Source organism: Oncorhynchus keta, chromosome 8, assembly GCF_023373465.1.
Source record: "Oncorhynchus keta strain PuntledgeMale-10-30-2019 chromosome 8, Oket_V2, whole genome shotgun sequence".
Lineage (NCBI taxonomy): Eukaryota > Metazoa > Chordata > Actinopteri > Salmoniformes > Salmonidae > Oncorhynchus > Oncorhynchus keta.
In genome coordinates, this window is record NC_068428.1 from 21512977 (window position 1) to 21525121 (window position 12145).

General features: G+C 46.3%; 1 protein-coding gene across 3 annotated transcripts; it reads left to right on the forward strand.

Annotated features, from left to right (window-relative positions):
• Positions 1–1497: 1497 nt before the first annotated feature.
• LOC118386996 (protein SOGA3-like) lies at positions 1498–9579 on the forward strand. Of its 3 annotated transcripts, none has more exons than XM_052523828.1 (10): positions 1498–2298; positions 3320–3544; positions 3772–3930; positions 4031–4099; positions 4219–4488; positions 4698–5078; positions 5205–5834; positions 6397–6528; positions 6721–6785; positions 9373–9579. In XM_052523828.1, exons 1-10 carry the CDS (start codon positions 1498–1500, stop codon positions 9425–9427), a joined length of 2787 nt encoding a protein of 928 aa, XP_052379788.1. In that variant the 3' UTR covers positions 9428–9579. The 3 variants fall into 3 exon arrangements, with proteins under 3 accessions (XP_052379788.1, XP_052379789.1, XP_035630962.1); XM_052523829.1 differs by having other exon boundaries at positions 6342–6528; positions 9373–9522; XM_035775069.2 differs by lacking the exons at positions 6721–6785; positions 9373–9579 and having other exon boundaries at positions 6217–6484.
• Positions 9580–12145: the final 2566 nt, after the last annotated feature.

Consider the following 12145-nt stretch of genomic DNA (forward strand, 5'->3'; position numbering starts at 1 on the left):
ATGTGCCCAAGAGACCCCACCCACCTCACTCTGCTTAGGCCAATATGTAGCGGTGGAAAGGCATATGAACTAAGAGGTTATAGAGCAAACAATGCAATTATCACAACATATAGGTTGTAATATTGCCTGCCTGCCTGTCTGCCTCTCACTCACTCACTCACTCACTCACTCACTCACTCACTCACTCACTCACTCACTCACTCACTCACTCACTCACTACCGCTTATGACAACCCTCATTATATCTGAGTTAGTTGATACAGTCAGTTGGTGGTACCTTGTCTACACAGCACAGATGAGCCCTTTATGATGGTGCTGATAGATGGGTGGAGACCACCCTCCCATGGCCACCACAAATCATTGCATGCACAATATGGGTTCCTGAGTTCTTGAACTTCTAGTAGTACTAGGCCTACTGGTTTCCTTTTCTCAATCCTTGTATTTGATTGGTCAGAGAGTATGCTGTTACCAGGTCAGAAGATTGTAGCGATTTGAAAAAATAATTAATTTGAAAACAAAACAATAACTATTGCCTAATCATTGTGTGGATGTTTTTCAAGTTGTGTGGATGTAGTGTAGTGGTGCTCCGGAGTGGCTCAGTTGTCTAAGGCACTGCATCTCAAGAGGAGTCACTGCAATCCCTGGTTTGAATCCAGGCTATAGAGTCCCATAGAGCAGCGCACAATTGGCCCAGCTTCATCCGGGTTTGGCCAGGGTAGGCCATCATTGTAAATAAGAAATTGTTCTTAACTGACTTGCCTAGTTAAATATGTATATAGTTTAAGACAGTAAGTAAAGGCTACAATGGGTCCTTTACAATGGGCCTGGAGAAAGATATTCAAATGTTTGTTTCCTGGTTTGACGTTAAAATCACACGTGATGAATACTGTGTGGCTCGTCGTGCCCCTGCAGTGCCTGGTGGTACCTTGTGTCAGCATCTCTCCAGCCCACTAGCGCTGGGCTGAAACTGCACTGTCTCTTGCGGTAAGAAGCCTAAATAAAATAACACGTTTTTGGTACGACATTTTACAGAAAATGCATGGAAATATTTGTGTTTGTAGCCTAATTTATTAACGAATGTTTATTTTTTATTGAACAAAAGTTACAGCACTTTACAAAACTCACTATAGAAGTAGAAACCCATTTAATTGTATATCTTGTATCACTTGATCCAGAATAATAGCCTCCTTATCCAGTCTATAAGTTAGATTCTATTGACCTTGTTTTTTTAAAGTCAAAACTACTATTGCAATGTCACTCTGCAGACGTCATATCTCATTTGCAGCATAGGCTACGAGATTTAGTTCATTTCACCCAGACTTTCTATTTATAGTAGGCCTATAAATTGTGGAACCGGTTGACCATCATATTTCATTGCATCTTTTTCATTTTATCTAAATGATAATAGGCCATATCAATACTTATATTAAGGTTTTATTATTTCCATAAATAATAATAAAATCATACTTTGAGATGGGCGAGTGAAACGTCAGGACTGATGGATGACACGATGAACTCTGCCGCAAGCGGCGCTGCGGATTTTCCAGTGGCAGCATCAGACAATAGCACAGCGAGGCTGCATCGGGCTCCCTCGCCGACCAAAATCCGGGAATGCGCCCCAAAACCGGCCCAGAAATCCTCCAGTAGATCCAAAAGTATAGTTTCCAAAGGAGGATCGAGGAATAAGGTGGGAAACGAGGGGTTTAGGACCGCTGTCGTGAGGGAGAAGGAGATTGAGCGATGCGACGTGGAAGCTGTTCACTCGGATGGTGCTGAAACCGATGCTGTCAATTGCAATGCAAAGAAGGCGGATTCTAGCAGAGAGGAAGGTACGGGGGAGATATTTCACCAGCCGATAGATTCTCAAACCCGTCGTTCCTCGTTACGTGTATCCTGCCTCAAAGGCGAGTCTTCCCAACATATTGGGTCATACCGGCCAGACGGCTCCAGCACGGCGGGTTCGGTGAAAGGGAAAGCGAAGACGCGGGGAGGGGAGGCAGTGACAGCTTCAGCAGGCTGCGGAGGGAATAGAAGCGGGGAATACGTGGGCTGCGTGCCGGGCCTATGTCTGTGGAGCGGGGGTTGCTTGCAGACTGAACTCATCCACTTCCACCTACATAAGAAACTGAAGAGAAGCGGCAGTAAGATGCACACCAAGGCAGAAAGGGCTCCGGGCGCGGAGGCCTCGGCGGAGACGGAACCGGCTACAGAGGCCATAGAGGCGGAGCCCGTGACACAGCAAGACGAGGGCCCGGAGGACGAGCTGGAGAGACTGGTGGATGAGAATGAAGATCTCAAGGTTTGGCGTCACTGACGTACAATTCATTATGTTCAATGTATGCAAACACACTGCTGGTATGGACCACTTTTTGTTTGATAAGATTCATTGTGAAATCAGGCATATTGCCCAAAGTTTGGCACTGACATAGCCCTATGCTCATATAATGCATTTAATGCATGCTTAATTAACTATTATACATAGTAGGCCTAAGTGAAAAGGTAGACTTATTTCGTGTTTGATGATAACACTGCAACTGAGTTAGTATTGCTGCCGTTATACCAGGCATATTCCCCAAGGTTTATCATTAGGCCTATTAGGCCTATACTGGAAAACTGTATGTTGATACAATGAAGCAAGCATCTTTTTTTTAGCCCACAAGTAGTCTAACTGAACAGTTATTATTCTTTCCATAGCATTACAAAGAACTGATGTAGAAACGTGTCTACTTCCCTTGGTTCGTTATTGATGCTTGCGAAAGCTATATGATTTAGGTAGGCCTATAGCTTACACAAGCCAAACCCTTCCTCCCTATTCAGAACAATAAAAAGCACCATCCTGTGTTTAGCCTACTTCTAATCATTGATTGACATACAGATGCAGGATCTTAATTTGAGCCGGTTTGCTACAGCAGGAAAATAATTCTGCAGCAACAGGAAATGTGAATTGTTATGTGGATTAAAGTTAATGGACATTTTTGTATGGGTTGATACATTTTACATCAGGCATAATCAAGTCTGACATTTCAAAGTGGAAATTACAAACTTTAGAAGCCTTTTTAAACCTCAAATACAGGACAGCTTTTGCATTTCCTGCACAGCAGGACAGTTCTCCAGCAACAAGATAATCAAATTAAGATCCTACATCTGTAATGATGACCCTATTGATCAGTTCAGATTGGTATGTCCCTATCCAATTGCATCATGTTCTGAGGACCGAAACACTCAACACCAATAACACTAAAGCGTGAGCCCCACGTACCCTGTAGGCTACTAGTACCCTGTAGTGCCTGACTGACTGATCACTCCTATTGATGTCCCAGACGGAGATCGAGGAGATGAGGACGGAGATGGATGAGATGCGTGACACTTTCTATGAGGAGGACACGTGCCAGCTGCAGGAAATGAGGCGTGAACTGGAGCGAGCCAATAAGAACTGCCGGATCCTCCAGTACCGGCTGAGGAAGGCTGAGAGGAAGAAGCTGCGCTATGCCCAGACAGGAGAGATTGACGAGGAACTACTGAGGAGCCTGGAGCAGGACCTGAAGGTAGGGAGGGAGGGAGGGAGGGAGGGAGGGAGGGAGGGGGAGGGAGGGAGGGAGGGAGGGAGGGAGGGAGGGAGGGAGGGAGGGAGGGAGGGAGGGAGGGAGGGAGGGAGGGAGGGTAGGCTTGATATTTAAACTCATTTATTTAGTTGGTTGATGCGCTGTCCACTCACCTAGATAATTGATTCAATCAACTTTTAATCAATGTCCCTGATTCTTGTCTAATGCAGGTAGCGAAGGATGTGTCTGTGAGGCTCCACCATGAGCTGGAGAATGTGGAGGAGAAACGTACAAAGACAGAGGACGAGAATGAGAAACTGAGGCAGAAACTCATTGAGGTGGAGGTGACCAAACAGGCCCTTCAGAATGAGCTGGACAAAGTCAAGGAGGTAAGAGCACACACCCACAGTACACTATATAATCTATATAGCACATATATTGCTATAATACATATTACATAGGGTTATTCTGTTATTCAATTCCTAACAGTCACAGAAGAGAAGAGGAAGCAAGGAGGTTCAACGGTCTGACAAGAAGTCTGCCCAGACCCCAACAGAGGTGTGGGCTCAACATGAAATGGTTTTATCCTAGAAATAAATAAAAAGTGATTTTGTTGCAAACACCAGCGAGAGTTGTGTCTGTACATCTGAAATCTTCCTTCCACTTCCCCCTCTCAGGACCACAATGAGGACCTCAAGTGCCAGCTTGCTTTCATCAAGGAGGAGGCCGTGTTGATGAGGAAGAAGACAGCTAAGATCGACAAGGAAAAGGACCGGCTGGAGGCGGAGCTACAGAAGTACCGCTCCTTCTACGGGGATCTAGACAGCCCCCATCCCAAGGGTGAGGCCGGGGGACCCCCCAGCACCCGTGAGTCCGAGCTGAAGCTGCGTCTGCGTCTGGTGGAGGAGGAGGCTAACATCCTAGGGAGAAAGATTGTGGAGCTGGAGGTGAGAGAGACAGGATGTGATGCAGAGGGTTTGATGTAGGTTGCATGATGTATGTCATCAAAGAGACCAGGAAATAAGTTTGCACTTGGGAACACAACTGTTCCAAGCATTTCTGTTAGTTCGGTTCAGAAGCTGCTTTCAGAGAGAGGATGCTAGTGATTCATAACATAACTGATCAAATGTTTTTCATGTCATGTGTTTCATGTCAGGTGGAGAACCGGGGACTGAGGGCCGAGCTGGACGACCTCAGGGGAGAAGGGGAGGGAGAAGGGGGGTCCGGTGGCGGGGCTGTGGGCAGGGTAGGGGTGGGCCGGGGCCATGGGGAGGCCATGACAGAGCTGAGGCAGCAGCTGCAGCTGGTGGAGGACGAGGCAGAGTTACTGAGGAGGAACCTGGCAGACGCTGAGGATCACAACAAGAGGGTGATGGGAGAACTCAACAAGCTCAGGTTTAAGGCTGGGACCCACGAGGGAGGAGCGAGGCATGGAGGAGGGGTGGCAGGAGGAGGAGGACTAAGCACAGAGAAGGCAGATGCACTGCAGGAAGAACTGAAGACGGCCCGGCTACAGATTAATGATCTCAGTGGGAAGGTGGGATGGTTTTCCCCCTTTATTTCTGTGACATAACATACATTGAAAGTATGGTATATGTTAAGCAAAAAATATATGGTCATAAACATAGCATGCCTCCTTCATCCTGTCCTCTTCTCTCCCCAGGTGATGCAGCTGCAGTATGAGAACCGTGTTCTGCTCTCCAACATGCAGCGCTACGACCTGGCCTCCCACCTGGCCCTGAGGGGGTGCACAAGCCCCCGGGACAGCGATGCAGACAGTGACGCGGGTGGGACCGGTCCAACCGTGCAGCGCGAGAGTGATGATGACTCCTCCTCCTCCCGCATCCTGCCCCCGCACCGCAAACGCGAGGGCCCAGTGGGCGGGGAAAGTGACTCAGATGAGGTGCGGAACCAAACCCGCTGCCTCACACCCACCCGAGGTCTCTACACACCGCCCCCAGAGGTCGCCGCCCGCTTCCTGCCCCGCAGCCCACGGGATCGCCAGCAGATGATCGACATCCGGGTGGAGGCGGAGCGTCTTGGCAGGACCATCGACCGGTTAATTGCCGACACAGCAACCATCATCGCAGAGGCGCGGGTGTACGTTTCCAATGGTGACCTGTACGGGCGAGGCAGCGGGGGTGAGGAGGAGGATGAGGGGGGTAGGATCAGGGAGCATGAGCTGCTGTACAGGATCAATGCCCAGATGAAGGCCTTCAGGAAGGAGCTACAGGGCTTCATAGACAGACTGGAGGTGCCCAAACCTGAGGACAGGGAGGAGGAACCACTTTCGGTAAGTGTGTGTGTGTGTGTCTGTTCATAAGCCAGAAAAGACCAGACATATTAGCCTTCTACCCATTTCTTATTGATACAGGCTGGGTCTCTGTATTTGAGGTGTAGAATGAGGTCCAGCTTTAGCAGCATGTGGTTCTAAGCAGCTGTGCTGTAATCTTATTGTAGACTATTACTCTGTGTGTGTGTGTGTTTTAATTAAAGAGACATACCGACCTGGCCATAAGCCACTTTCAGATATGGTTTGGCTGTATCACCATAGTCTCTTCACTTGTCCCTGACCATTGAATATTCTGCTGAATCTATTTTCCTTCTTACTCTGACCCTATTTTCCCTCTCGTTTCTCCTTCGTTGACACTCATGTTCTCACTTCCTCTGCCCAGATGTTTCAGCCCATAATTTTACTCATCCTCATACTAGTCTTATTCTCCTCCCTCTCCTATGCCACCATCTTTAAACTTGTCTTTCTGTTTACCCTTTTCTTCGTCCTGTGATCCCGCCTCAATAGCATAGCCACATCCTTTGTTTGTTTGTTTCTGTTGATGTTTACATTGGTTGTCAAGGTCAATGCACAGGAGCCTCCCTATTCAAGCACAGGCCACAGTCACATAACTGGATTTACAGTATGCTTATGTTCAACACTGGAGACTACATTACCCACTACCCACCACTTCCTTCATCACCCCCAAGTAAAGGTGAGTTAGCTAATGACACCTGTTTTGCCCAATTCCAAAATCAAACCCATTAGCCATGAAGGTAGGCCACCACATCAGGTAGCCTAGTAGATAAGAATTTTAAACAAACATAATAGTGACAATACAGCTGAATGGTGTTTGCCCCTAACAACATCTTATTTTGTAACAGATTGTGACAGTGCTGTGTTGTAGTCTTTTTCAGATTTAGCCTATAGGTCTACATTAATCAACGAGTATGCTGCTTTTACCTCAAAAAGGTAAGAACAAATGTGTTTTCTCTCCTTCCTGTCACCATACTAATTCTGGTAAACGAACGAGGAATGAGTAGGCATACAGTAGGCTAGCTCCTATACTGAGGAAACACGTATGACTCCCGGACATCGTACCAATAGATTTGAGTCAATAACACGGTCACACAAAAGCTTCATATTACCTTAGTCTGAGGATTCCCACATTCCTATCCACACCAAATATATTTTGGTTTTGAGCGATCAGATGCGTTTTGCAACGCTTCTTGTTTATGTCGACAAGTAATCTATTTGGGTCAGAACCGAGCGGGGATCGAATGACGCGAGCGGTGATATTGTGCAACCTTCACCAACAGCAATTGAGAATATGAAAACAAATAAACTGTAAAATAGTGGTGAAATAGGATCAAAGTACCTGCCAACGCGCCAGACATCCAGTTTTGCGGCGTAGCCTTTCAAATCCAAATATTAGCGCAGTTGTCACATATCGGTAGTCTACATTTTGACATTATAAATTGTAAACAATTACGAGTAGCTTGGAGTCACAAGACGAAATCTGCCAAGCACCCCAAAGCGGAGTAGCAACAGGGGTGCCAATTGGCTCAGAGAACGGCAGCTAAAATAGCTATGTAAACACTTTCCCTCTCTCGGTTGCTTTGTAATTATAGACAGGATGGTGGTGAAGACAGTCGTGCTAGAATACATTTGACATTATCATACTTGATCCTAGCCCCAGTGACGCGGTGTAAATACCAGGCGCACTATAAAGGCAGGGTCCCCCTCTGGAACAGAAGTTGTTTACCCTGGGGGAAAAAGGCACCTGCTCCGGATTTAACCCCGCTGCCTAGGAGTGACAATCCGCGCGACTTTACGTAATAGATTGGAGGCAACCGAAAGGGAGAGCTGTGGAAGAGGGGAGCAGAACCGCCACCAGGCACACAGACACACATCTTGCGAGCTAAAGAGAGGGTCACTGTGAAGACCTTGGCTAGACTAAAATCTGGATTCATTTTCTGCTATTATTTATTATATGTATATGCCACTGCAATATACCGCCAGCGATTGGCAATAAAATATTCAAGGAAGCTATTGCACAGCCAGGTAAGGCCACACTCAGAAGTTAATATTTTATTTTATTTTGTGGAAATATATAGAACGTTCAATTAAGTTGTGTTGTAAGCATTGTTTTACCCATAAGGCTAATTGATCATCTCTACAACTTTGGTTTCTATCAACATAATCATTGGACAGAGGTAAACCATTGTAAAATATAACCTTGCAGATCCACTGTGGGCTTTGTGTATTGGGTCACATTTGATCAACCTGTGCCTTTTTCTACGCGCCTCCAAATAGGTTGCATTTGGCCATGTGTGGATTTCTTTATTATAGACACCTATTAATATAAACACATACGCCATTCACATTTATTCTTTCTCTCTTCCGCCCTCCCAAGTTTACAATGCATATTTACAGGTTTATAAATATACCCGTACTCTTACGTTGGTGTTCGGTACGCACTTAATCTATAACATTTGTTGGTAGCAAATCATCTCCCTTGTAAAAATGTACTGGATGTACTGTAATATATTACTGCAGCGATAGGCCTACGGAAACCCGTGAAAGCCATGCCAATATTGTGTGGCATATGGTCAATATTCTAGTGGTGAGTCGCGCATGCAGCCAAGTCGGCAATGACCTTATCTTTTAGCGTTGACACTGAGGGCAGAAATGCCCATTGTGCATAATGTGTGAACATTTGAAAAATGAGGAATGCATGTACGTTAAATGGGTAATGGCTGCCGGATATGTGCATGCCCCCGAAGTTGAAATGTATACCAAATTCCAGTATAGAAAGTTGCGAAGGACATAGGGAAAGGTAGTCTGGTTGCCGTCTCTGATCAGCTATACCATTCCACTCCTTGCCAGTCATATCATTTGCCAAATGAATGTTAGCTGAAAAGACTGGTACCCAGACTAAGAGAAGGGTTGGAGCAGAGGGGATGGTGACCAAGAGCCAAACAGTGAAGTTGTCACAAGCAGAGTTGGGGTAGTGAACTACATGTAGTAATTTAACTACATTTTGCAATCGCTTGGTGGTAGTTGAACTTATTTAAAATCTTGGTAGTGTTTTCAGTAGTTAATTGTTTTTTTTTTTTGCCAGGTAGTGGTGTAGCTAACTACTGGAACTACACACTACTTTTTTGCTAAAATTGAAGAAAATATGGGTGAAGTAGACAAGAATTTCCTTTTTTTTGGCATCAGACTTACCTAGTTTTCACTTGAAAAATAAATGACACATTCGGTTAACAACTGACTCGAGAGGGATCTAATCTTAAAATGTGTAGTCTATGACATTTCATATTTACATATGATAATTTATCACGAATGAATGGGAGGGCGTGCCGAAAATATCTGGCCTACAGGATGTGAAAGATTGGAATGTGCCAATTGCTTTGAATCTTTCCATGAAATCTGCTAAATGCATATTGAGACCCTTTGTTTATTGGTTGATGTACACATGGCTACTGTCCTCTAGTGCTTCCATGTCTTATCATCCACAATAATCATCTCTCTCGCACTCTCTCCCCCTTTGCAGTTTTCCTCCAACATTTCCACACGTTGGTGACCCCATCAAGACAGAAAGACACTAGGAAGTTGAAACAGAAAAAGAGAGGAAGTTTGTGACAGGACAGGAAGTGGCCCAAAATGGAGGCCATCGAACTACAGCAGAGTCTGAAGCGGTCTGGAAGGGGCTGGGGAACAGAGAGGGGGGAGCTTCTGGACAGCTTCGACTCAGAGATGCAGGAATGGGAGGACCAGCTGCAGGACATGCAGAGGAAGATAGAGGAGGTGAGGGGTCAACCACGGTCAGATACAGTCCAACGCGGTCCAAACTAAAGTAAAACATAATCCAAATACATGGGCTAGTCTAAACGTTGTCCAACATGCTCAAGCACCGTTCTGACATGGTCTAACAAGATCCTAGGTAGAGTAACATTACCTGACATGGGGTTCACTACATCAGTCGTGTGAACATACTTGTGAATATTTTCACTTTGAGATAATGTCTTTCTCGTCTCACACTCTTGGTCGTTCCTGAAGAGTGTTTAACTGGTTGTGTGTGTGTCCTATAATAAACTGTTGGCAGCACACCCCTTCCTGCGACCCTATGCATTTCTGGACTAAGGACACAGACACATGTTAACAAGCTAATTAAACTGTGATGTGCTGACAGACAGTCAGAACACACACACACACTGTGAAAGTTGATACTAATGAACACATTAAAGATTGGAATGTCAAAGGAAGCACACACTCACTCCAGATGAAGTAGCAGAGGTGCAGATTATAGAAAATAGTTGGGTTGTGTAACTGTTTTGGCATGGTGCGATGGATTGCGTAAACAAGGCCGGTTGACATTGTCATGCGTACAGAAGGGTTTTGTGTACATATTGCTATACAGTGCTTTTGTATTGATATTTGTGTTTTGGAATACATCTACGTTGTAAGTGTAAGGAATTGTTGTATGTATAAAAACTTGTGTTCATGTTGTGAATGTAGAGTCTTGATAATCATCATGTTTATGTGCATATTTCAGCTTTACAACGAGGTGCAGGCTCGTAGAGGTGGAAATTATGTCACCATGGATAACAGCAAAAATGATAGGATGATTGATTGGGGCCGTGGGCATCATGACATTGGCTTCTGTGACCTGTATGGCAGCCACGTCAACGCCACCAAGGACCACCCCAGTGCTGTAGATGCTTTTAACCACGGCCCCAACGGTTACGGCTACCCTGTCAACCATCAGAATGGCGGCTATGGTTATCCCCTTAGCAACAGTGCGGTGGAACTTGGAGACTTGTTGCAGGATTATCTTGGACATGGTCACGGAAAGACCCGGAAGACCAACTCCGCTATCAACAATGTGAGTAGCTACAGTAACTAAGGGTTACAGTCATAAGGCAGCCCCATCCGGAAACAACTTTTATCCTATGACTCACCTCTTTGGTGTTTGCAGATGGGAAGAAATCTGATAGGTGAAAGCAATGTGGTAGAATCTCCCCTTAGCTCATTGGAAGACGAGATGGGGCCAACACCATAATGATTACACCTATTTGGTTCCTTCAAGTCTGCCAGCACTGGAGGGGCAGGGGATAGGCAGGGTTGTTTTCAGGAATATTAATATAAATAGATTACATAGAACTTCATACTCCACTGGAAATTGCATCAGCCATGCCAGTGTGACTGCACAGCTGAATTTGATATACTGTATCTATGCTATTTGCACTATTCTGCTTCACTGATTATTTTCCCTCCCAGGTAACCCTTGTCCCACTTCTCTCTCAGCATCTGAAGGAGATCACTAAAGGGAGCCAGGATCAGTCTGTACACCAGGATGAGATGAAGAGGAGGCCTGTTGGGAATGAAAGGTAAGAGACCTTTCATACAGACATAATTTTGTGAAGTTCATTTTGAGAAAATTAATTTTGAGAGTTCAATCCACCTATGCAATTCCTTATTTTAGTTATCTTACTGGTGACATTTTTTGCTCGTTGATCTGTTTTAGGATTAGTAAGGTGCGGTTTGCGGACGAGGAGGCTGAGAACAGGAAGAACAGGGTGTCACACAGAAAGAGTTCCCCTTGCAGGGACCTTAACAAGGAGAACACATGGGCCAATCCCCCCCTCAGACAGCGAGAAGGTCCTCCCATACCCCCCCGATCCACCTCCCAGATGGCCCCTCCCGACACCTTCTCCCCAGCCCTGGACAGGATGTCCAATGCCCCTGGGGTCCTTGTGGACAGGAAGTGTGGGAGCCCCTCGGTCCTCAGAAAGTTTGGAGCCATGCTCCAGGAAAACGAGGGCAAAACCCTCACTGATACCGGTGTGGTGACCAACCAGGTGCCTACCGAGAACAAGTGCCCCACCGCCATCTGTCAGCACAAAGGGCTGGACGGCAGCAGGATGACTGGGCGCGTGCCTGTCCAGAAGTGCCAAGCAGATTCCGTCGTGCTAACAGCAAGGATGGATTGCAGCCAAGAACGAGGGGCAGTGAAAGACTTTAGGAGAGGGAGCCAGCTGGGAGAGGGCAGAGGCACCTCAATGGCTAGCTATGCTCACCCTAAAGGACTCCATGCAGGGGTTCAGAGGAGGACCCAGGTAGGAGGCAGCCCCAAGCCCAAAGCAAGGGCTCTCGGAAGGGCAGACAGAGACATGGGTCTGGTCCAGGGAGAGAGGGCCAGGAGGCCTTCACCCCAGCCTGGGGAACTCGGAGTGGACTACAGGAACCTGAGTGGATCCTATGTTGGGGCTCAGATGATCCAGAGGGGAGGGCCAGTTGCAGGTCAGAAGAAGGACAATGGACTC